Source organism: Drosophila montana, unplaced genomic scaffold (assembly GCF_035044405.1).
Source record: "Drosophila montana isolate Dmon_TW-CO22-7 unplaced genomic scaffold, ASM3504440v1 contig_3059_1, whole genome shotgun sequence".
In the NCBI taxonomy this organism is placed as follows: Eukaryota; Metazoa; Arthropoda; class Insecta; order Diptera; family Drosophilidae; genus Drosophila; species Drosophila montana.
The window spans coordinates 3280-29531 of NW_026997934.1; the positions used below are offsets into that span (position 1 = coordinate 3280).

Genomic DNA, 26252 nt, shown 5'->3' on the forward strand with positions numbered 1-26252 from the left:
CAACAGCCACACCAGCCAAAAAATAACAAGTAAGAGGTTCTAGTCGGGAGCTCCCGACTAGGGGATACCCTGAACCCTCTTATTCCAACACCAAATGCAGCTCGCGCTCTTTTGCTTTAGTATTAATAAAGATAAATAAAAAAAAAAGTTCCCTTGGCTGGATTCGAACTCGCAAATGACCGCATTACTTGCTGGCGCCTCTACGCAACAGCCACACCAGCCACAAAAAAAATTAGTCCCCTCGGCAGGGTTCGAACTCGTAAATGATCTCGCTGCTTTCCGCCGCCCCTACTCAACAGGCACACCAACAAATAAGCCTTAATGAGAAAAAAAGGAATTCAGCATTTGCAATGCTGTTGATAGAATTCAAAGCAGACGCGCATGTATGTGTGTGTGTGTTCATGTTTACAGAAATTCTTGGAACTTGCGCAGCAGCTATGCTGCTAACACGTGCGTACATAACTTTTGTGATTCTCAACCGATCTTAATGAAATTCTCGACAGTACATCTTATTGTAAAGTAGAATAAAGAACATTTGTGTAGTCTCAAAATTCAATTGCATATAAATTGTGGCTTAAATTGATGGGCAATACAAGTTAGATAATAAACTTGATTAATTGCTTTGAGGTGGTAGCGGGGAGGTGGCGATATGTATAAAATGAACGATACTTGACATATAGGAAGAAGGATACTTGGCAGAAGGAAGCATCTCCGACCCCATAAATCACATATATTCTTGATCAGCATCAATAGCCGAGTCGATCTAGCCATGTCCGTCCGTCTGTCCGTCCGTCCGTGCGCATGCATGAACGCAGGGTTCTCAGAACTAGAGACTTGAAATAAGGTCCTCCTAGTGTCCGCGCAGTTTGTTTGTTTTGTTTGATTCCGAAATTCGATAGATTGTACACACAACAGTATTGCAATTGCAATGATTTCTATGTTGCTATTTTAATTGGGTTTTCTTTCATTAATGATAAGTTGCTGGTTTGGCTGTTGGGTAGAGGCTATGGAAGGCTATGGCTATAGAGGAAGGAATCATTTTTTTTGTTGAAATTTATTTGTAATTTATTTTTATTACTGCTAAAGCGAACGAGCGTGTATCGCAAGCTGCATTTGGGTATCCCTAAGTGGGTATTCCCCTCCGCTAACCTTAAGTAGAATATTCATTGCTAAACACAAATACCTTACTTAAAGAATTTAAGCTCGAAACTGGTAGAGGCTTTCATCTTGAGCATTCCCAAATATATATACTCTTCTTACTTGATTTCATACGTATTCTTATATTAAAGGTTGCTATCTGTAGAATTGCACAAATTTGTGTTAATTCCATTTAATATAGTTATAAAAGACCCGTTAAATATAACAAATGTTTTCTAGAGTATTAGCTTTGCAGCTACCCAAGCAAAGAGACTTGCTTTATTTATTTTTATATAAACATATGGTATATAACATACACTGATATTTGTAACTTTATATTATACTTGCAAAAGACCTTTTCGGACCACATCGCTATACGCATTTAATTATTTGGTTTTATATTTCAAAACAGACAGGCAATCTTATCTGATGCTTAAGCATAACAACAAGCAACAAAGATCTAAACAGATTCGTTTGGTTTTATTCATATTATAAGAAATAATGAATTATCTGCAGCAAAAATTTTTATTAGTTCTGTTTAAATTTAAATCGCTGCAAAATTATAATCAATCCATAATAATAATGTCACACATTTACTTAAAATGTTTTGTAGTGATCAGTTTAGGAATTATTCTAACTTATATTTTTTACTGGGTTTTTTGTGTACCCATCAATTGGACTAAGGTATGTATTTAACTAAATAATGCTAATAAGAACTAAGATTGTGTTTTATATTTCTCCGCTTTCAATGTTTATTTTCACTTATATCTTTTCTCTGAATAATGTCCATCGGTTTGTCTATAAATCTTTCTGCAAACTGGTGTACTTAGTTTCTCCAGGTTAAATTGATTTTCTTTCAATACAAAGTTATGGAATCCTAAACCCATTAAAAAAATAGTTTTGTGCAAATGTTATTAAAAAACAAAAGGCAACCATTCGGACCCCTTAAAGTATGTACATATATGTTCGGCATCAAAGCCATGTCCGAGTGTCTGCCCGTCTATTCTTATGGATGAACGTTTCCATCTCAGTATCTAAGTATAAGGACAACACTTCAAATTTGGAACGCGCAGGTTGAGATTTCGTCAAATCAATCAATAACATATAACAATAACCGATATTAAAATCCTGTTCTTTTTGTAGCATATACTTTTTATACTTTTTACATCATTTTAAAGTCAAAGGGTGCAACTGACTGTGTAATACTAGTTTACAGCTTACTAAGAGTCGACAAAAATATGCATGGTCATATTCTTTTACTCCAGTTTTCCAGTCTATATGTTCTATGGTTAGTGGTATAACACAGTCAAAGTCGAGAGCAATAGTGCATACGATGATCACTAAGTTGGGAGACCGATCGTGTAAAGCATCCAATATAAACAGAAATGTCTAAGGTAAGAATGCTAAGCCATGACAGCTGAATATGGGCGTTGCGATATCTGGAAACATGACAGAATGGGATAGGTTCACTCTGAAGGTGACGTGCTGGTCGCAAGATTTTCTACTGCGACTTAAATTATTCAACGACAATGCTATTTGAGTTAAATATAAGTGTAACAAACGTAAATTATTATTATCATAATTAACAACTTAGAGGTTCTAGTCGGGTGTTCCCGACTAGGGGATACCCTGAACCCTCTTATTCGAACCCCAACTGCAGCTCGCATAACGCGCTCGTTTGCTTTAGTAATAAAAAAGATAAATTCAAATTAAAAAAAAGTTCCCTTGGCCAGGTTCGAACTCGCAACTGACCGCATTACTTGCCGCCTCTACTCAACAACCTCACCAGCGAAGAAAAAAACTTGCAACAGACCACACTGCCCGCCGTCGCCTCTACCCAATAGCCACACCAATTATTTAGTCTCAATGAGACAAAAACGAATTAAAGTAGCAGCACAGAAAACAATACAATCGCAATTGCAGTGCTGTTGAAAAAATTCAAAGAAGACGCGCGTGAATGTGTGTGTGTACATGTATACAGAAATTCTTGGAATTTGCGCTAATTGCCGCTGAGAAAAGTCAAAACACGTTTTCAATAATCATTTCTGTTTTTTTAAACCGATCTTGATGAAATTTTCAGCAGTAGATCTAATTGTACTAGAAAATATTGGTGTATTCTCAAAATGGCATTTGCATATAACTTGTGGATAGATTGTTGGGCAGCATAAATTGGATTATTTACTAGATTTATACCTATACGGTAGTAGCGGAGAGGAGGCGATAGGTATAAAATGAAAGATACTTGGTATCTATATATACTATTATAGAAGCTAAATGTTAAGTTTGGTGACTCTAGCTCTTATTACTTACGAGATTTGCTCAAAAAAAAGGATTTCGATATCGATTTTTATCGATTACTTGGAAACGGGGCAAGTTATCGAATATCGGAAACAAACTCGATCTGCGCGGGCATTAGGAGCACCTACAGCTAAAATTTCAGTCTCTAGCTCTTATAGGTTCTGATATCCTTTCCTTCGTACATACGGACGGACGGACAGCCGGACCATCAGACAGACGTACATGGCTAGATCGACTCGGCTATTGATGCTGATCAAGAATATATATACTTTATGGGGTCGGAGATGCTACCTTCTGCCTGTTACATACATTTACACAAAAACACTATACCCTTTTTACGCATTTTCAATGGGTTCAGGGTATAATAAAAATAAAAGTTCTCTTGGAAGGGTTCGAACTCACAACTGACTGCAATACTTGCTCTCGCCTCTACTCAACAGCCACACCAGCCAAAAAATAACAAGTAAGAGGTTCTAGTCGGGAGCTCCCGACTAGGGGATACCTTGAACCCTCTTCTTCCAACACCAAATGCAGCTCGAGCTACGCGCTCGTTGGAATTAGTAGTAAAAGAGAAAAATGAGAATAAAAAAAAAAATTGTTCCTTTGGCAATTTACTTGCCGCCTCTACTCAACAACCTCACCAGCGAAGAAAAAAACTTGCAACAGACCACACTGCCCGCCGTCGCCTCTACCCAATAGCCACACCAATTATTTAGTCTCAATGAGACAAAATCGAATTAAAGTAGCAGCACAGAAAACAATACAATCGCAATTGCGGTGCTGTTGAAAGAATTCAAAGAAGACGCGCGTGAATGTGTGTGTGTACATGTATACAGAAATTCTTGGAATTTGCGCTAATTGCCGCTGAGAAAAGTCAAAACACGTTTTCAATAATCATTTCTGTTTTTTTAAACCGATCTTGATGAAATTTTCAGCAGTAGATCTAATTGTACTAGAAAATATTGGTGTATTCTCAAAATGGCATTTGCATATAACTTGTGGATAGATTGTTGGGCAGCATAAATTGGATTATTTACTAGATTTATACCTATACGGTAGTAGCGGAGAGGAGGCGATAGGTATAAAATGAAAGATACTTGATATATTGAGGCACGCCGTATGCACAGCAACCAACATGAGCTACGCAAAAATAAAAACTAAATACAAGGATTCGAAAAGAACAATTAATAAATTCCAACTAACACTGTGCCCTGAAGACGGTTTGCCGATGTGCAACCGAAATATATCGGAAGCAAATTAAATAAAATTGTTTTCATTGTTTGTTTTAACAAACATGGACCTTGAGCCAGCCAACAAATAAATATTGATACTTGATATATATATATACTATTCTAGAAGCTACATGTCACGTTTAGTGACTCTAGCTCTTATTATATACCAAAACTGCTCGAAACACAGGATTTCGATATCGATTTTTATCGATTACTTGGAAACGGTGCCAGTTATCGAATATCGGAAACAAACTCGATCTGCGCGGGCACTAGGGGGACCTACAGCTCAGTTCAAGTCTCGAGCTCTTATAGGTTCTGAGATCCTTGCGGTCATACATACGGACGTACGGACGGACTGACAAACAGACATGGCTAGATCGACTCGGTTACTGATGCTGATCAATAATATATATACTTTATGGGGCGGAGATGCTTCCTTCTGCCATTTGCACAAATACATTATGCCCTTTTTACCCATTTTTAATGGGTTCAGGGTATAAAAATGTTGTGCGAATATAAAAGGCAGATCTCCCCATACAGTCAGCATCCACTGCCAAACTATAATACCCATATCCATCTGCCTGTCTGTATAGAAGATAGTACTGAGCGTAGAAGAGCTCGTAAATGCAAATTGTAAACTATACGCAAGATTATTTCAAACCTTAGATAGTAGCTTTTCTATTTCAAAATCCGTAAGCATTGGACCTTAACTTAGGATTGTGGGCAGTGACAATAAATTTACGAGGGGCTCACGAAATAGTATACATCTTTATATATAAGACTGGTTTTCCTGACTGAGTGACTGATTGGTAATCAATACACAGACCAATCCATAAGAGCTAGTAAACTGAAATTTTCACTGTATTTACCTTATTTGGCGAAGGAGCATGCTAACACGGGGTTTTGGGATATTCAAGACACAAGTGAGCAAAAATCGCGAAAATGATTGTTTTGAAACTTGTTTTTTTACGATACGATCGGGCTCGAAAACATTTTCTTCTTTGTTCAAATTCATTAAAGGGGTGTACGTTTTTTGATTAAAACGTGATTCAAAATTTTCGCAAAAAAAGGGTGAAAGGTTTAGAACCTTTCGACCTTTCAAATTTCTACTGATCGGCCCCAAACTTTTATCAAAGCAGTATGCTAACATAAGTGCAAATGAATGAAACAGGCAGAAGGAAGCATCTCCGACCCCATATATCACATATATTCAACAGCATCAATAGCCGAGTCGATCTAGCCATGTCCCTCTGTCTGTCCGTCCGTCCGTGCACATGCATGAACGCAGGGTTCTCAGAACATATACATAAGTGCTGGAGACTTAAAATAAGGTCCTCCTAGTGCCCGCGCAGTTCGTTTGTTTTGTTTGATTCCGATAATCGATAACTTGCCCCGTTTCCAAGTAATCTATAAAAATCTATATCTATCTCGTAAGTTATAAGAACTAGAGTCACCAAACTTGACATGTAGCTTCTAGAATAGTATATTCATATCAAGTATCTTTCATTTTATATTTTTAAATCAAGTAAACAAACCAATTTGTTTTGCCAATTAAAGCCACAATTTTAATGCAATTAATTTTTGAGTGCATACAAATATTGGTTAAGAAACCCAAAAAGTTATTAAATATTGGTTAAGAAACACAAAAGTTATTAAATATTGGTTAAGAAACACAAAAGTTATTAAAGAAAACGTGTGGTTTTATATAAGGTGGCAGCCCACGCGTCAGAGTCGGTAGCGCAAATTGCAAGAATTTCTGCAATGTATGTACACACACACATTCATGCGCGTCTTCTTTGAATTCTATCAACAGCATTGCAATTGCGATTGTATTGATTTCTATGTTGCTATTTTAATTGGGGTTTCTTTCATTAATGATAAGTTGCTGGTTTGGCTGTTGGGTAGAGGCGGCGGCCAGTAGCAAGGTCTGTTGCGAGTTCGAGCCCTATGGAAGGAACCATTTTTTTTTTTTTTTTAAATTTATTTGTAGTTTATTTTTAAAACTGCTAAAGCGAACGAGCGTGTATCGCAAGCTGCATTTGGGTATCCCCAAGTGGGTATTCCCCTCCACTAACCTTAAGTAGAATATGCATTGCTAAAAACACATACCTTACCTAAAGAATTTAAGCTCGAAACTGGTAGAGGCTTTCATCTTGAGCATTCCCAAATATATATACTCTTCTTCCTTGTTTCATACGTATTCATATATTAAGGGTCGCTATCTGTAGAATGGCACAAATTTAAGTTCATTTCACTTAATATAGGTTTAAAAGACCCGTTAAATATAACAAATGTTTTCTAGAGTATTAGCTTTGCAGCTACCCAAGCAAAGATACTTGCTTTATTTATTTTAATATAAACATATGGTATATAACCTACACTGGTATTTGTAACTTTATATTATACTTGCAAACGACCTTTTCGGACCACATCGCTATACGCATTTAATTATTTGGATTTTTATTTCAAAACAGACAGGCAATCTTATCTGATGCTTAAGCAAAACAACAAGCAACAAAGATTTAAACAGATTCGTTTGTTTTTATTCATATTGTAAGAAATACTGAATTATCTCCAACACAATTTTTTATTAGTACTGTTTAAATTTAAATCTCTGAAAAATTATGATCAATCCCTAATAATAATGTCATACATTTACTTAAAAAGTTTTGTAGTGATCAGTTTAGGAATTATTCTAACTTTTGTTTTTTACTGGGTTTTTTGTGTACCCATCAATTGGACTAAGGTACGTGTTTAACTAAATAATGCTAATAAGAACTAAGATAGTGTGTTTTATATTTCTCCGCTTCCAACGTTTATTTCCCTTATATCTTTACTCTGAATAATGTCCATCGGTTTGTCTATAAATCTTTCTGCAAACTGGTGTACTTGGTTTCTCCAGTTAAAAATGATTTTGTTTCAATAAAAAGTTATGGAATCCTGAACTCATTAAAAATAGTTTTGTGCAAATGTTATTAAAAAACAAAAGGCAACCATTCGGACCCCTTAAAGTATGTACATATACATATGTTCGGCATCAAAGCCGTGTCCGAGTGTCTGCCCGTCTATTCTTATTAATGCACGTTTCCATCTCAGCATCTAAGTATAAGAACAACACTTCAAATTAGGAACGCGCAGATTGCGTCAAATCAATCAATAACAAATAACAATAACCGATATTAAAATCCTGTTCTTTTTGTAGCATATACTTTTTATACTTTTTACATCATTTTAAAGTCAAAGGGTGCAACTGACTGTGTAATACTAGTTTACAGCTTACTAAGAGATTTCCCAGCCAAATTTACTAAGATATGCATGTATATATCGATTTTCCGATATGCCACGCCTTAATGATCGTAGTTTGCAATGTATTCATATTTTATTATTTTCACAGTCTATTTTAGCTAACTATGGAAAGTATTGATTTTCCAATTTGCCACACCCCAGTGGGTGTACCAATTGAATCTTAACAGCTTTTCTATATAAACGATAACGTTACAGCCATTGAAGAAAACTTGTGCAAAATGTCTTTGCCCCATTGAAAACCTTTTACAGCTCACAGATTTGGTAATAGTACGCTTCTGGTTATGGTTTACACAAAACACGATAAGTTTAAAAGGGTTGATCAATGCGCACAAAATTAACTTTATCTCAAATGTCGGACGCATTTCTTCCCTTTTGAAGGGACGAGTAATATGTAATAATGAGAGGGTTTGCCACAACAATGCGGAATTATTGCATTTTATCTCGTTATCGTTGGTAAGGGTACTTAAGCGTTGGCATGTGTGCATTAAAATAGTTTGGAGTTAACATGCACGCACACTTGTACAATTTTGTTTATGGATGAAAGCATTTATAGAGCACGGAGAGAACAAAAATGAAGTCGATTTTGGACCAGTCGACAAAAATATGCATGGTCATATTCTTTTACTCTAGTTGTCCAGTCTATATGTTCTATGGTTAGTGGTATAACACAGTCAAAGTCAAGGGCAATAGTGCATACGATTATCACTAAGTTGGGAGACCGATCGTGTAAAGCATCCAATATAAACAGAAATGTCTAAGGTCTGAATGCTAAGACATGACAGCTGAATATGGGCGTTGCGATATCTGGAAACATGACAGAATGGGATAGGTTCACTCTGAAGGTGACGTGCTGGTCGCAAGATTTTCTACTGCGACTTAAATTATTCAACGACAACGCTATTTGAGTTAAATATAAGTGTAACAAACGTAAATTATTATTATCATAATTAACAAGTAAGAGGTTCTAGTCGGGTGTTCCCGACTAGCGGATACCCTGAACCCTCTTATTCGAACCCCAACTGCAGCTCGCATAACGCGCTTCGTTTGCTTTAGTAATAAAAAAGATAAATTAAAATTAACAAAAAGTTCCCTTGGCCAGGTTCGAGCTCGCAACTGACCGCATTACATGCCGCCTCTACTCAACAACCACACCAGCGAAGAAAAAAACTCGCAACAGACCACACTGCTCGCCGCCGCCCATGGTTTTTTTTTCCAACTAACTATCGGGGTATTGAGTCATATAAAACCAAACGACCTAAAATTTAAGTACCAAAGTAATGAACGGGAAGTAATGTTGATGTTGGTATCCTTGGTTCATTAACGTTCACGAGCAAAAATGTCTGGCATATTTTCGATATTTTCATTGTTTTAGCCACTCTATCTATTAAATCAACACCATATGAAGTTATATAAAAATACATTGTTATAATACGATGTTGAGCAACCTACGGAATATAATATCTTTGGAGTGCTGTATTTACGTCCCAAAAATGGATAAAGTATTGCAAGGACAAGATAAATTAAGCAATTTAAAGGACTTTCAAGAAGCCTAGGACAAAATTAAAACAAACACACCTTCAATTTACGACGCAAGCAAGCGCGACAAATCAATTTTAGAGTTATTGTATATGTATATTCACGCAGTATGCTAGTGGCTTATAGCCTTATTCCACTATGCTTAAGAAATGTTACATTTTCAAACTTCTCATATTGGTGTTCCATTGGCAAGTGTGGGTTGTCGGTAACCCGTGAGTGGCAAAAGTACCGCTTCTTTAAACAAACAGCTGATCTGTTTGATTTGATTAACCTACTCGTCGCAAAGTTTTCCTTTAAAAAGTCAAATAATACGGCCCCGAAGTAGGGGCTTCATTTAATGGACTCTTTGCGGGATTTGGGCAACTTTAAATGTTGAAAACTGTGGGATTAGTAAAATTTAAAATTATAATTTAAAGTTACCACTTGCCTTCGTTGCTTTATCAGCTGTTTTTAGTACTGATACTTTCAAATTGTTCATTACATCGATACTAAATTCGATAAATCATCGCAAAAAACTGGAAACTGCTTTGGCTTATTCTCATCACTAACCAAATAACATATAGACTGGACAAACCGTACATTTGGTGGTGACAAGCGTTTTAAGTGCGGCTGGTCCAAAGTCGCCTTCGTTTTTGTTCGAGTTCGAGACATGCCCGCATGCTCTCACAGCAAGAGAGTACAAATACATATGACCTGTGTCGTAGAACGGCATCGCTGTCTTTTTACTCGCTCACTCTACAGGAAACTGCTTTGGCTTACTCTCAGTGCTCTTTCAATTTGTCTATGTACCGTTTAAATGTTTGTGTGTGTATGTGTGGAAATTTTACAATATTTTCGGATTTCTGAATTTCGAGCTCTACACACACACACACAGACACAAATGTGTGTGAATGGGCTGATCATGGGCGCAAAAGAAAATATCATTGTTGGCCCGCGGTTGTCGCGCACCCTTCTTTTTATGATTTTGAGTTTGAATTGATGAATGAATGTTGGCCCCTTATGCAACAGCTCGATGGGCCGAAAGGGTAAACTTTTGGCAAACACCTGCACCTGCATATGTAGGTCAAGTGGCTGATCACTTAAATAATTTTATGACCAGCGAATATTTGTGCAAAAATTAAAATCATCAAATATTTTTATATATTAATATATAATATAATATTTTATTTTATTGACTTATCATATTCAAGCTATTCAATTCAAACCCTAAATCATAAAAAGATGGGCGCGCGTTAGACGCGTGCCAATAATGATATTTTAAAATTTTGCGCCCATGATCTGCCCATTTACACACATTTATGTCTATGTAGAGCTCGAAATTCAGAAATCACAAAATATTGTCAAATTTGCATCGGACAGGCAGGCAGGGACCAACACGCACACAAGCGCATGAATGCTTTTATTCATATTCATAATATGCAAGTATGCGTGAATAGCAAGTACATAGACCAACGGGACATAGACAAATTGAAAGAGCACTGAGAGTAAGCCAAAGCAGTTTCCTGTAGTGGGAGCGAGATAAAAAATAGCGATGCCGTTCTATAGCACAAATCATATGGGTGAGAGTAAGCCAAAGCAGTTTCCTGGAGAGTGAGCGAGTAAAAAGACAGCGATGCCGTTCTACGACACAGGTCATATGTATTCTTACTCTCTTGCTGTGAGAGCATGCGGGCATGTCTCGAACCCGAACAAAAACGAAGGCGACTTTGGACCAGCCGCACTTAAAACGCTTGTCACCACCAAATGTACGGCTTGTCCAGTCCATATGTTATTTGGTTAGTGCTCTCATCCATATGATTTGTGCGATAGAACAGCATAGCTGTTTTTTATCTCGCTCTCACTACAGGAAACTGCTCTGGCTAACTCTCTCATTATGTCTAGGGATCGTTTAAATGTATGTGTCCGAACAAGCAACAATCCATAGCACAGCACCTGCTGTGGCGGACGTTCCACTTCAAATGGTTATTTCCTTAGCATTGTCCAACGGTGTTAGCAGAATGGACTGATTTATTCTCGAAAGACACGGTTTTATTTTGAGTACCAATTTAACAGACTCGCGAGCCACAAGTAGTTACACTGTCAACTACTTGAGTTTCTTTTCCTTTGGCTATTAACTCTAAAAGAGTCCAGCTGGGGGCGCTATAAAAAGTTATATGAATGTATGTAAGTTAACAAAACTGAAACTGTTGGAAGCTTTTAAAGTGAACGAATTTTTAAAAATTCTTCGTACTGATAGGTTTTGTGTAATTCGACAACTGAACTCCAAAATTCTTAAGGCTAAATTAAGCACAATGTTTTTGTGCAAATGTATGTAAGAGGCCAAAATATCCATCAATAACGAACTATAAAGTAAATATATTTTTGATAAAAATTAACAACCGAATCGTCTATCCATCTGTTCGTCCGTCAGTCCTCATGTATGAACGCGTCAATCTCAGATCCTATAGGAGCTAGCGACTTGAAAGGTACGAACGTAGGTCCTCCTAGTCCCACGCAGCTCGGATTTTTTTTTTTAGTTAGCCCTGGTTCTAAACAATTGATAAGAATCGATAACAAAATCTTGTTTTGTAAGTAAATCTCTTAGGTTTTAAGAGCTTTAGTCAGCAAACTTGACATGTACCATCTCGAATAGTATACATGATCAAGTATTCAAAAAGTCCATTAAACATTCCATTTTTTTTGCAATGCATCAGGGATCTAAAAAAAAACCAATCACATGTAGTATGACCTATACACTAATAAGCAAGGAGGAGTGCTCTAAGGAGGACCATGAATTTTCGTCTTTAAATTTTCTTTCAATTTGCTTCTTTGTTTCTTAACCGATCTTGATGGTGGGCAGTAGAGCGTTTTTTGACATAGAATATCCATATATTTTCAAAACGATACAGCATTAAAAATGCGGCTTAATTAGTGGGTAGTGCCAATTGATTTATTTATTTGATTTATAGCTATCGGATGGTGGCAGTGGGTTGCGATAGCTAAAAATTCAAAAATGTTTGATCTGTATATACTATTTTAGATTCTGCGATTGCTATCGGAAACAAATCCGTAATGCCCGGGCACAACGACAAGCTACTTTTAAATTTCAAGTCTTTACCTTTTATATTTCTTTGTACAAAGTAAAACAGAACAAGTAGGAGGTTCTAGTCGGGAGCTCCCGACTAGTGGATACCCTGAACCCTCCTATTCCATCACCAATGTAGTAATAAAGATACATTAAAAAAGAAAAAAAATTCCCTTGGCAGGGTTCGAACTCGCAACTGACCGCATTACTTGCCGACACCCCTACTCAACAGCCAAACCAATAACTGAGTCTTAACAAGAAAAAAACGAATTCAAATAGCAGCACCGAACACAATACAATCGCAATTACAATGCTGTTGATAGAATTCAAAGCAGACGAGCATGAATGTGTGCTTGCTGCCCCAAACTCCAGGCCAGCTAACATTTTTTTTTTAATAATTTCTGTGTTTCTTAACCGATCTTAAAGAAATTTTCAACATCTTATTGTACTATAGAATATTCGTGTATTATCAAAATGTCAATTGCATTTAAATTGTGGCTAATATTGGTGGGCAGTATAAATTGGTGTTTTTACTTGATTTATAGCTATGAGGTAGTAGCGGGCAGGTGGTGGTAGCTGTGAAATGAAAGATACTTTATATATATATATATTGTATAGCTGTAAATAGAATTCAAAGCAGACGCGCATGAATATGTGTGTATAAATTAACAAGTTTTCACAGTACCGATAATACCATATGTTGACCGACGGTTGCAGCAATGAAGCACTTGGAATTTTTAGTCCGAATATTTATTCAGACATGTAGTACGCTGTTCAATCCAACTTAAAAACTGAAAATCTATATTAAAAGCTTACTTATCCAAAGCCAATATGCCTCGGCAGCCCCGGCGGTAGAATGCTGACCTAGCGCCTCGTGACTACTTCTGGATGGTCACTCAGCGCGCGCATGCGAGGCATCGGATTTCCTCGCTGTAGCCGGCAGCAATGCAGAGTCAACGAATATAAGCAATGCCGCTACTTTGTAGCGACGGCCTCCGGTCTCTCGGCGGGATCGGCAGAAGCGGATTTGTTTGTGGTAACTTGTACATGTATACAGAAATTCTTGCAATTTGCGCTTGCTGCCGCTGATACGAGTAAAGCCAAAACTCGTTTTATTTAATTACTTTTGTATTTCTTAACCGATCTTAATGAAATTGTCAACAGTAGATCTTATTGTATTTGTGTATTCTCAAAAAGTCAATTGCATTTAAATTGTAGCTTACATTGGTGGAAAGCATAAATTGGTTTATCTACTTGATTTATGACTATGAGGTAGTAGCGGGCAGGTGGTGATAGCTATAAAATGAAATATACTTAATATATGTATACTATTCAAGAAGCTACATGTCAAGTTTGATGACTCTAGCTTTTATTATTTACCCGAAATTGGTCAAAAAACGGGATTTCGATATCGAATTTTATCGATTGCTTGAAAACAGAGTAAATTATCGATTATCGGAAAAAAACTCGTACCACGCGGGCACTAGGATGACCGACGATTCAAATTTCAGGTTTCTAACTCACAGATTCTGAGATCCTCGCGTTCATACATACGGACGAACGGACAGACGTACATGGCTAGATCGACTCGGCTATTGACGCTGATCAGGAATATATCTACTTTATGGGGTCGGAGATTCATCCTTCTGCCATTTTTTTTAGCCATTTTTAATGGGTTCAGAGTATAAAAATAAATTACGAATAAATTTTAAAAAGAACTAGTTCCTCAGTTGTAAAGCTATCTTTATGAAACTTTGCAGAAGTGCCTCTTTCTGTTGCACGCAGAACATATGTCGGAGCCAGCTGGATCGGACCACTATATCATATAGCTGTCATTGGAAAGATCGGACTATTCTCATTTTTCTTATTTATTACTAAATCAAACGAGCGCGTAGCGCGAGCTGCATTAGTTGTTGGAAGAAGAGGGTTCAGGGTATCCCCTAGCCGGGAGCTCCCGACTAGAACATCTTACTTGTTATTACTGCTAAAGTGAACGAGCGTGTATCGCAAACTGCATTTGGATATCCCAAAAAGGGGAACTCCTGACTACAGCCGCTTACTTGTTTTATATATAGTTTTCTTTTGCCCCCTCCACTAGCCTTAAATAGAGTATTCATTAGTAAACACACATACCTTACTTAAAGAATTTAAGCTCGAAACTGGTAGAGGCTTTCATCTTGAGCATTCCCAAATATATACATATACTCTTCTTACTTGTTTTCATACGTATTCATATATTAAGGGTCGCTATCTGTAGAATGGCACAAATTTAAATTCATTTAATTTAATATAGTTATAAAGACCCGTTAAATATAACAAATGTTTTCTAGAGTATTAGCTTTGCAGCTACCCAAGCAAAGAGACTTGCTTTATTTATTTTAATATAAACATATGGTATATAACATACACTGGTATTTGTAACTTTATATTATACTTGCAAAAGACCTTTTCGGACCACATCGCTATACGCATTTAATTATTTGGTTTTTTATTTCAAAACAGACAGGCAATCTTATCTGATGTTTAAGCAAAACAACAAGCAACAAAGATCTAAACAGATTCGTTTGGTTTTACTCATATTTTAAGAAATAATGAATTATCTGCAACACAAATTTTTATTAGTTCTGTTTAAATTAAAATCGCTGAAAAATAACGATCAATCCATAATAAAAATGTCACACATTTACTTAAAAAGTTTTGTAGTGATCAATTTTTTTAAATTATTCTAACTTTTATTTTTTATTTATTTATTTATTAATGGTCGACAAAACGAGTGTCTTCCTAATTATTCAATACATTATATATTCAATTATTAAAATTAAGTGCTAAGAGCCTAGTTAGAGAACACAATTTTCTAATAGCAACACCGACCGATGGAGGTGTTTTATTTGCCAGTCCGGCTAGCTGTGCCCCTTTTGACAGCTAATTTTTTCGCGTCATTGACAAAATTAGAGCCTACATCTTAGAAGAAGGGTGTAAGTCGGAAAAAAGTGTTCTTAAGTAAAATTAAAAATTACCTTAATTTGCTATATTATTTAAGAAAATAATAATAGTAGAAAAGAAATTAATAAGATTGTTAATAAAGTAAAGAACTGCATGCTAGATATATAGAGAATGTTAAGTAGATAGGATAAAGAGATAGTATTGGGAAAGTAGTAGGAAATTACCGACCCGGTGGTGGAAAATGTATAGCCTGTCCGGCAAGCTATGCCCCTGCTTATAGCTGGGAATGGTCAGTGACTTCCCGAAGGTATCCTGAAAGCAACGATTTTATTAGGGGTAGAGAAAGTTCAGTAGAGAAAACGTGATGCAAACTATTGTAATTATTACATAGCACGCGAAAAGGATTGTGCATAGCGTAGACTGTTGTGCACGTCGATAGGAATAAGGGCGATAATTTCTGGTTGGTCTACCCGGAACAGAGAATTGAAGACGCCCTAACAGAAAAGGAGAATCTATATCGCCAACAATCAACTTATGTAGAAAGACAACACCCAGAATTATGCTACGGTTGGTTAACAACAGAAGATTAAGAAGAAGCAGCCTGCTGAAATAGGATGGCAACCAAAGATTAGATTCCCAATTTAAACCTCGTAAGGCAAAAAGCGAAATTGCTTCTCAACAATCCTGGCTGTTGTTATACTGCGGAGACCAAATGCAAGAGCAGTATTCAAGGATAGGGCGAACAAGAGAGATGTACAGAAGTTTCGTTATAAAAGGATCTTTAAACTTTTTAGCCCATCGTTTAATGAATCCAAGTACACCTTTTGCCTCATTGACGATGGTTGTAAAGTAGCTTCTTGGCCGGGGTGATAACTCAGTCTTACCCAGGTCCACTCTACAAGAAATTTGTAGTTTGCCGAGACGCGAAGTTGAAAAGGGGGGTATGGAGCCGTCGGGATGACTCTGCCGCAGAGTGGTTGCTAATTCTGTTAAGGAAAAGGGGAAGCCGCCGGGATCGCTCCGCTGCGGTTAGGTTAGAGTTGGCCTGCGTGATGGGTGCTGCTGGGATCGCTCCGCTGCAAGACGAAAGCCTACAAACGCACAATTGCTACACAGACAACGCAAACACTGTTTTATTTCGTGTACGTTCACTTCCGTTTTATTTGCTTTATTAACTTTCCTAAACTTGCTGCACCGTCAATTCTAGGCTGTTCCTACCTAACCTGGCAGCTAACTTGCGTTCCCTAAACTCTGTCCTTCGTTAAGTATGCACGTCCGATACTCACGCTTGCCGGTTCCAAAGTGATCTTGCTGCTCGGCGGCAGCAGCTCACGACCCTTTTTCGCCCTTTTCGCTCTCCGGCGAAAACTCTCGCGCAAGCATTCGCTCTCTTCTACTCCTACTGTTAACGTTTTAGGAGTCAGAGTTGCTTATGATTAAATTTACATTATAATTGGCTCCTCTTAATTCCTAATAAATCCACTCCTTTCTATTCTTAATGATAAGTTTTCTATTTCATATTTCAGCTTCATTTGTTTGACACTTATCCTATGATTATTTATGATTATTTATAATATTGGTGGGTCTATTGTGACTCCGCGTCACACCCCCCCCTTTGTTGACGGCGGGTGATTATCACCTTGTGGGCGTCGGTGATGGTCACCCTAACGAACGCGTTGCCGTCCTGTACGCAGAATCGGTTCCGCTTTTACCTGTGGAAATACGAACTATTTTAAACCATCTACTTAACTCCTTGACCATTCCGTTCCCCTTCCCTTAGTGTCACTTCGGCCTGTCTATTGCTCTAACACGTTCCTATGGTGCAGCTCACAACGACTTTTCTTATAAATAGTTAAACATAGGGGTTATTACAAATTGTTCTTAATCTATTTTTCATTTAGCTGCTTGTCTCTCGGCCCTCCATCTTCGCTGGGGTCTTCTTGGCCTGGTCCGTGGTATATCTTTAGTTGGGCAACGTTAGCTACTCGCCTCTTCCGCTCGCCGTCACGCGCCAAGCGCACGATATTGGGCGAGACGAATTTTACGACCCGGTAGGGACCGTCAAACTTCGGCGCTAACTTCGCCGCGAATCCGTCTGCGGCCTTCGATAGCTGATGCTGACGTAGCCACACCTGCTCATTGATCTTTGGTCGCCATTCTCTTCGACGCAAATTGTAATGTCTTCCCTGGTCCTGGGAAGCACGCTGCAAGTTATGACGGACGATGTCGAACACCTCCCTCAGACGCTGGGCCTTTTCTCCTGGCGTTTGCTGAACAGTGGCGGGCCCAGGCGTAACCTCGTCGTATAAAGCGGCTGGGAGACGAGGTTCGCGACCCTGTACCAAGAAAGCGGGAGAAAATCCGGTCGAGTCCGCCACACTTGTATTTACCGCCAACGCTATCTCAGGTAGGACCTCGTCCCACGAGCTCTGGTGCCCTTCGATGAACTGGGCGATCATCGTCTTGACCGTCCGGTTCGTCCGCTCGGTAGGGTTCTCCTGGGGGCAGTATGGCGCCGTGTATTGCACCTCTACGCCGATCGAAGTCAAGAAGGCCTTGAATGTTCGGCTTGTAAACTGCACTCCGTTGTCGCACACAAACTTCCGAGGGACTCCGAATCGGCAAAGTATCCGTTCCCGGAACGCCCTCTGCAAATGTTCCGCCGTCGCTCGCCTCAAAGGGACCAGTTCCACCCACTTGCTAAACGCATCGTGGAATACCCGCAACATGGTGTTACCGTGCTTCGAGCGTGGTAGCGGCCCCACGAAATCTGCGCATAATATGGCCCATGGTTCCGTCACCTGGCGCGTCAGCATTCGTCCCGCCGGTCTCACCTGTTCCACCTTGAACTTCTGACACACCTCGCAGCACCTCACATGTCGTGCGGCGTCCCGGAACATCCCTGGCCAGTAGTACCTCTGTGCTAGTCGGGATATCGTCTTCCTCACCCCTTGATGCCCTGCCGTCGGGGCATTGTGGCACTCCTGCAGGACTCTCTGCCTCTGGTTACTGGCGACGCACAGTTTCCATGGCACGTAGTCCTCGTCGTCGGCTCTGTGTCCCAGGTGGCGATAAAGTTGGCCGTTCTCGACGGCATAGTCCGGATACTTTGCGGGCTCCTTGGCGAGTCTCTCCAGCATACACGCGGTCCATCCACATGGGTGCTGCTCCTCCACGGCCTGACGACATGCCTCCAGTGGCTGCCGGGACAGTGCGTCGGCTACCACGTTCAACTTCCCCCGTCGGTACTGCACGTCGAACTGGAACTGCTGCAACTCTAAGGCCCATCGAGCTATCCTTCCGGATGGACTCTCTATGGAGTTGAGCCATTTAAGTGCCATGTGGTCGGTAATGACGTCGAACCTGTACCCCTCCAAGTAACATCTCAATGCACTTGCGGATTGACCAAACTATAGCCAGACATTCCTTCTCCGTGGCTGAGTAGTTGGTCTCCGCCTTCAGAAGTTTCCTACTGGCGTAAGCGATGACTCGCTCCTCCTCGTCGATGGTCTGTGTCAGGACGGCGCCGAGACCGTAATCGCTCGCATCCGTCTGCAGCACGAATTTCTTGCTGAAATCCGGGCAAGCGAGGATCGGCGCGGTTGTGAGTCGCTCCTTGAGTTGCTCCAGCGCCTCCTGCTGTTCCACGCCCCACGACCATACCTTTCCCTTCTTCAAGAGAGCGGTCATCGGCTGCACCACCGACGCGAAATTGGGGACGAAGCGTCGATACCACGATGCCATCCCGAGGCACTGACGCAGCTCCTTGCAGTTCGATGGGGCCGTCAGCCTCTGGATCGCGAGCACCTTTGAGGGGTCCGTCCGTATTCCTTCGCCGCTCACTACGTGTCCTAAATATACCAGCTCCTTCCGGAAGAAATGGCATTTCTCTATGTTGAGCTTTAGGTTCGCTTCCCTCAGTCGTCGGAACACTTCTCTCAGGTTGGCTACGTGCTGCTCCTTGGTTGCGCCTATGACGATGATGTCGTCCAGGTAGGCGAAAGCGTGGGGCTCCATTTCCGGCCCTATCACCGAATCCAGTGCTCTCTGGAACGTGGCGCAGGCCGAGTGCAGACCAAAGGGCATCACCTTCCACTGGTATAGTCCCCGTCCTGGAACTGTGAACGCGGTATACTGCCTGCTCCCTTCCTCCATGGGGATCTGCCAGTATCCTTGCTTCAGGTCCAGCGTCGATATGTAGCGCGCGTGCCGTAGGCGCTCTAAAATGTGGTTTATCCGGGGTACTGGGTATGCGTCCGGGATCGAATGTGCATTGAGCTGCCTATAGTCGATGCACATTCGCCATTCCCCTGTCTTCTTTTTCACCAGCACGATCGGCGCACTGTACGGGCTTCGGGACGGCTCGATGGCTCCCGTCCGGAGCAATTCCTCCACTTGCTTGTCGATGACTTGTTGCATCGCTGGGTTCCTCGGGTAGTACCTCTGCTTGATGGGCTCGTTGTCCTTCATTACGATCCGATGGCTAGCTATGTGGGACACGCCTTTCAACCCCTCGAATCGCGCCAACTCTGCCTCCAGAAGCACCTGTAGGCTGGGCTCCAAGTCTGCTGGCAGATCTCCTCTCCCTCTCCAGACCCTTTACCACTACTAGCCTCGTGACTAGTTCTCGCGGCCGGGTTTTCTCCCGTGACTAGTTCCCCCGCTAGCACGACTCCTTCTAAGGTGCGAGGTTGATCCTCCTGCCCGTTGGATCCAGCCACCCTCCCCAGCTTCACGCTCTTAGGTGCTGATCCACACATAGGCCCTGAATCCCTGCCTCTGCTGACCTCCGTCGTCGCCTGTCCTTTTACCCTAACCCCTGTCGAGTCCTCCTTACGGTTCTGCTTCTGATCCTTTCCTGGCGCTCTAGACAACTCGCTGTCCGACCGTACCTCCGCTGGCACCCTGGACATACCCTTATCGTCCGACCGTGCCTTCACTGGCACCCTGGACACCTCTTTATCGTCCGACCGCACCTTCACTGGCACCCTGGACATACCTCGATCATTCGATCGTGCCTCCGGGATTCTCTCCGCGGGACGGACCGCTACCCCCTGCCGAATCCCTAACCTTGCCTCCGTCGGCTCCACAGGGCAGCCAGTCCCCCTTTCCTAATTTCCCGTCTCTCCGGCGTCCCTAACGTCATCTCGCTGTCCCCGCAACGAATCGTCGTACCTATCGCTCGCAGAAAGTCCATACCTAGGATCACTTGGTCTAGCATCGGCGTCATGATTAGTAGCGGCACGCTTATCGTACGCCCCGCTAAACTTACTCCCGCGTGCAGCATCCGCGCGACGTCTAATCTTGACCCGTCCGCCAGCCGTATCCTCGTTTGTACTTCCCTAATTTCCACGTCCTTCGCTACCTTCGCCGCGCAGGCACCACTGATGAACGATCGAGTGGCGCCGGTGTCGATTGTCGCCGCGTAGTCCTCTCCACCGATCTTGATCGTCGCGACGACACGACCCCCCTCGACTCGCAAAACATCTACTGCCTCCGGGCTCCGCTGACATCGCTTTCCATCCGCTCCCGGTCCGGATGGTGCCTCTGTCCGTTTCCCTGAGCCGGTCGTCTACAGCATTCCTGGCTGCTCACCCCCCTGGTTCCGCATTGCGCACAAAAGACTACCTGCGGGTTGGGACAGTCTCTCCTAAAATGCCCCTCTTGCCCGCATCGAAAACATATCGGGCGTCTCCTGGCCGTTCCCCCGGTTTCTTGGCCGATCATTCGGTTAACGGGCTCTTCCCTTGGCACCGGTAATACTGGCGATGAAGCTACCCTGAACGGGTTGTTTAAGCCTGTCGTCGCCTGTCCTTGCCCCTCGCCTAGATACGTGCCCATGCTATTACCTAATCGAGATCGTGAACCCGGGGGATACTGTTGACCCTGCCGTTTTATACCCTCATACTCGACCGCTAATTGTATGAGCTTCGACAGCGACGCGAAATCTTGCCTCCGCACATACAATTTATACTCTGGGGCTGCGTTGTCGTATATTCTCGCTAATTCTCGCTCCGGACCATAGCCAGCGTGGTGCATCAGCGCCCTGATGTCCACCACATACTGCTTGAATCCTTCGCCCTCTCGTTGACGGCGAGCCCGGATTTCATCTTCTAACAGTTCAAAATATCGCGGAGGCAAAAAGAAATCCAAAAATCCCTCCTTAAACTCGTTCCATGACACCTCTCTTAGCCCACTTGTCATGAACCAGCGAGCGGCTTCGCCGATCATGACCTCGTTCATTGCCCGGGGCAACCTATCGGTGTCAATTTCATAAGATAGGGCCCGATCTTCGATGGCCTCTACGAAGGACAGCGGATCAGCCTGCCCATCGAAACGTATACCCCACTTCCTGACCTGTTCCGGAACGATGCAGTGCCCCCTATACTCCATGGGTAGGCGCGTCTGTGTTAATGGGACGCCCTCAGTAACACGAGGCGTCCCCGATTCCTTCGTCCTGTCGCTCGCATCACGGGCTTTGTAGTTCGGGATCGCCGGGACCTCGAGCAAGCCGGGGGTGTTTGAACGTGGGCCAGAGTCTGACTCTGACTTCGTGACTCCGTTCGGATATCCAGTCTTCCTCGACCGCTTCGTTTTAATAACTTCCTTCTGCTTTTTTTTCGAAATTATTTTTAATGTCTTTGTTTTATTTCCGTTTATTTAAATCACGTTAATTTTTAATTTATTTAATTTCAAATTATTTTATTTTATTTGTTTTATTTTCAGTTATTGTGACTATAATTAATTTTATTTTAATTAATTTTGTTTTAATTAATTTTATTTTAATTAATTTTATTTTAATTAATTTTATTTTCATTAATTTTATTTTAATTATTTTTATTATAATTATTTTTAATTTTTATTAATTTTATTTTAATTAATTTTGACTTTAATTAATTTTATTTTAATTAATTTTGACTTTAATTAATTGTATTTTAATTATTTTTATTTTAATTATTCTTAATTTTTATTAATTTTTTTTTTATTATTTTATTTCAATGAATTTTATTCGACTTTATTTTATCCGCACAAAAAAAAACAGTCGCACTTTTAGTTGACCACTCTAACAAGTGACGCTGCGTACCGGCCTCGGCCTACGGTACCCTTCTGCTACACGCGTCCACTCTTTTACCGTGGTTCTATGTCACTCCACTGTGGTCACTTTCACTCGGTTGTTGATTCATTATTATTAGTTTTCGTTAATTTTTATTATGTTTTGCACCGGTGAGCACATAAAAAAAAACATAAGAAAAATGTTTGCCGAGACGCGAAGTTGAAAAGGGGGGTATGGAGCCGTCGGGATGACTCTGCCGCAGAGTGGTTGCTTATTCTGTTAAGGAAAAGGGGAAGCCGCCGGGATCGCTCCGCTGCGGTTAGGTTAGAGTTGGCCTGCGTGATGGGTGCTGCTGGGATCGCGCCGCTGCAAGACGAAAGCCTACAAACGCACAATTGCTACACAGACAACGCAAACACTGTTTTATTTCATGTACGTTCACTTCCGTTTTATTTGCTTTATTAACTTTCCTAAACTTGCTGCACCGTCAATTCTAGGCTGTTCCTACCTAACCGCTTGCCGGTTCCAAAGTGAAGCTGCTGATCGGCGGCAGCAGCTCAAGACCCTTTTTCGACCTTTTCGCTCTTCGGCGAAAACTCTCGCGCAAGCATTCGCTCTCTTCTACTCCTACTGTTAACGTTTTAGGAGTCAGAGTTGCTTATGATTAAATTTACATTATAATTGGCTCCTCTTAATTCCTAATAAATCCACTCCTTTCTATTCTTAATGATAAGTTTCCTATTTCATATTTCAGCTTCATTTGTTTGACACTTATCCTATGATTATTTATGATTATTTATAATATTGGTGGGTCTATTGTGACTCCGCGTCACATGGTATATATGTGAAGATTGAAGCACAGTTTAGAATCAAAAAGAACGCCTAGATCCTTAACTGTTAGTATACGTTGCAATGGAGTATTGTCGATTGTATAACTGACAAGATAAGGTGTAATACGATTCTATGTCATAAACATACACTTTGAACAATTCAGATGCAATTGATTGGCCGAACACCAAAGTTGCATAGCGTTCAAATCGTCTTGAAGACGAGAATGATGTAGGGGGTAAGTGTATGATAGAATAAGTTTCACGTCGTCCGCATACATGAGTACACGAGCATGGGATATAACAGAGGGGAGATCATTTATAAAAAGAGTAAAGAGTAAAGGTCCAAGATGACTACCTTGAGGAACACCAGAAGTAACGTGAACCTGTTGAGAGGTAGTCAGCCTCATCACTACTCTTTGGGTCCTACATTTTAAATAAGAACTAATCGAAAGCAAAAGAGACGGAGGGAAACCTATTCGGTCAAGTTTAAAAAGTAAAATGTCATGGTGCACGGAGTCAAACGCCTTACTGTAGTCAGTGTAAATGACATCAGTTTGCATTTTCGAAAGGAAAGCATCATTTACCAAGGAAGTAAACTCAAGCAGGTTGGTCGTAGTTGACCGATTCTTTACGAATCCATGTTTAAAGGGGAAACAAATGATTTGCAGAAATGCTGCAAATTCGAAGTGATTATTTTTTCAAATAACTTAGGAATAGCGGACAGTTTTGCAATGCCCCTGTAATTTAGTATATCAGACTTTCCACCTTTCTTGTGGAGAGGAATGATATAAGATTCTTTCCAAAGAGATGGAAAGACAGAAAATTCAGGGGATAGATTAAAAAGCTTTAGCAATGGATAAACAAGGGAAGAACTACACTCCTTGATTAGACAACTATGAATATTGTTAGGCCCAGGAGAGAACTGGGTTTATTGAGTACCCATCAATTGGACTAAGGTATGTATTTAACTTAATAATGCTAATAGGAACTAAGATTGTGTATTTTATATTTCTACGCTTCCAATGTTTATTTTCCCCTAAATTTTTTCTCTGAACAATGTCCATCGGTTTGTCTATAAATCATTCTGCAAACTGGTGTACTTGGTTTCTCCAGCTAAAAATAATTTTATTTCAATAAAAAGTTGTTAAATCCTGAACTCATTAAAAAATGGTTTTGTGCAAATGTTATTAAAAAATAGAGGCAACCATTCGGACCCTTAAACTATGTATACATTCGGCATCAAATACAATGCATTGGTACGTCAAACAGCAAAAAAATCGGGACACGAAAAATCGCAACGAGTGAGCCCCATGGGTACCTGCGCCCATTTAAGTGTGCCCAGATAGTGTAAGACTGCTGAGAGTGGCAGCCGAACGCCGACCTCGAAAGCCGAACGTTCAGTATGAAGCCGCATCCCGCTCAGCGCACGACGTCGCTGCGGCTGATGCTATTTCTTAATATACGTATGTTATTTTTGAATCCTTACAGCCCAAATACATATGTGTGTGCAGAGTGTGCCTCGCTCTCACTCATTGCTTTGCGGCCTTGTGGGCATCTTTTTCTCCCTGCATAGCTTCTCGAAAACCCCGAGATCTAAAAACATACATATGTTTGTGTTGTGTGGATGTGCGCAGAAGTATATCACGGAGTTTGTCGCGAGCCAGATTATCCCGTTCGTGAGAAGTTGTTTAGGGACTCTTTTGGGTCCGCAAAGGCCTTTGTTTAATATAGTTTTTAGAGGAGCCTGTGTCTACGAGAAGCCTGATATTTATCCCCGCCACCATACGAGTTATGTACGGAAGCAGGTTGTTTCCCTAAAAATTTGCAGCTGTTGGCATCAGACAATTCGTCTTCAACAGTAGTCACTTCGGACTGTGCTTGGTTTTCATACGACTTGTCTTCGGATATACTTTGGGATGTAAAGTGCACCTTTTGGTTTTTCTTATAAGCAGCTTGCATGGAGCGAGACGACTGTTCTATTTCCATGGGCTCTGCATTTTTATGACCCTGATAATTCGTCGATTGTCTGTACTGTGAAGACGAAACTATTTCCATAGCCTCTGGTGTCTGACCTTGAGTGTTCTGTAGATAAGGGCGTTGTTTAGAGCTGCCCGACTTGGCTTGACTCCTAGTGTAGTGAGGGTTCTTGCCACATCTACCTTGATTCTTAGCGTTTTGTGAGGTCTCTTGGCCATTTGTCTGCGTTCGTAAAATCAAGCCAAGCCGAAATTGCTTTAAAATTTAGGACTGTGATAACGGAAGCTAGTGTGGCGTCCGCAGAGCCCCTTACCTTATTACGAATAATGGCGACCGCCTGATAGTGCCATGAACTACCCACGTAAAATTTCGTAGGCTGCGGTGGCTGTCTGTCTCCACGAGACGTAATTTTCCTACCTACCGTCAAATTCCGGTGTAGACTTTACTACATCCAAAGGCTCGTCACATCTGACTGCCTGGTTAACGGTAATAGGTTAATAAACTTCAACCTGTGTCCCACAGGACAGATATTCTCGCCCTTTGAACCTATTGCGTTAGCTTACGAATTTTTTTGTCAAATGTGCGTGCCTGTGCTCGAGTGCAGACCAGACAGAAGTTTCAAAAATTTCGTCGACGGTTTTTGTCTCCATTTTTGATTTTTTTTTGGCCAACTTTAGTTCCGTATAACTGGATATAAGTTCTTCGTCACTGCTACAAGACATTAAATGACAAATGTAAAGGGGCACATGCAATTTTTTAACTCTCCTTATTTGTCCGGACACAACAGCTGACAGAAATAAAATTATTATAAATTTCTTTATATATAAATATTTTTTAAATTTCCTCGTTAGTCGATATAGAGGTTTAAAAATCAA

General features: G+C 40.9%; 1 protein-coding gene across 1 annotated transcript; it reads right to left on the bottom strand.

Annotated features, from left to right (window-relative positions):
- Positions 1 to 21003: 21003 nt before the first annotated feature.
- LOC135430713 (uncharacterized) lies at positions 21004 to 21909 on the bottom strand. Its single transcript, XM_064685483.1, has one exon. It carries the CDS (start codon positions 21907 to 21909, stop codon positions 21004 to 21006), a length of 906 nt encoding a protein of 301 aa, XP_064541553.1.
- Between the last annotated feature and the right edge of the window lie 4343 nt (positions 21910 to 26252).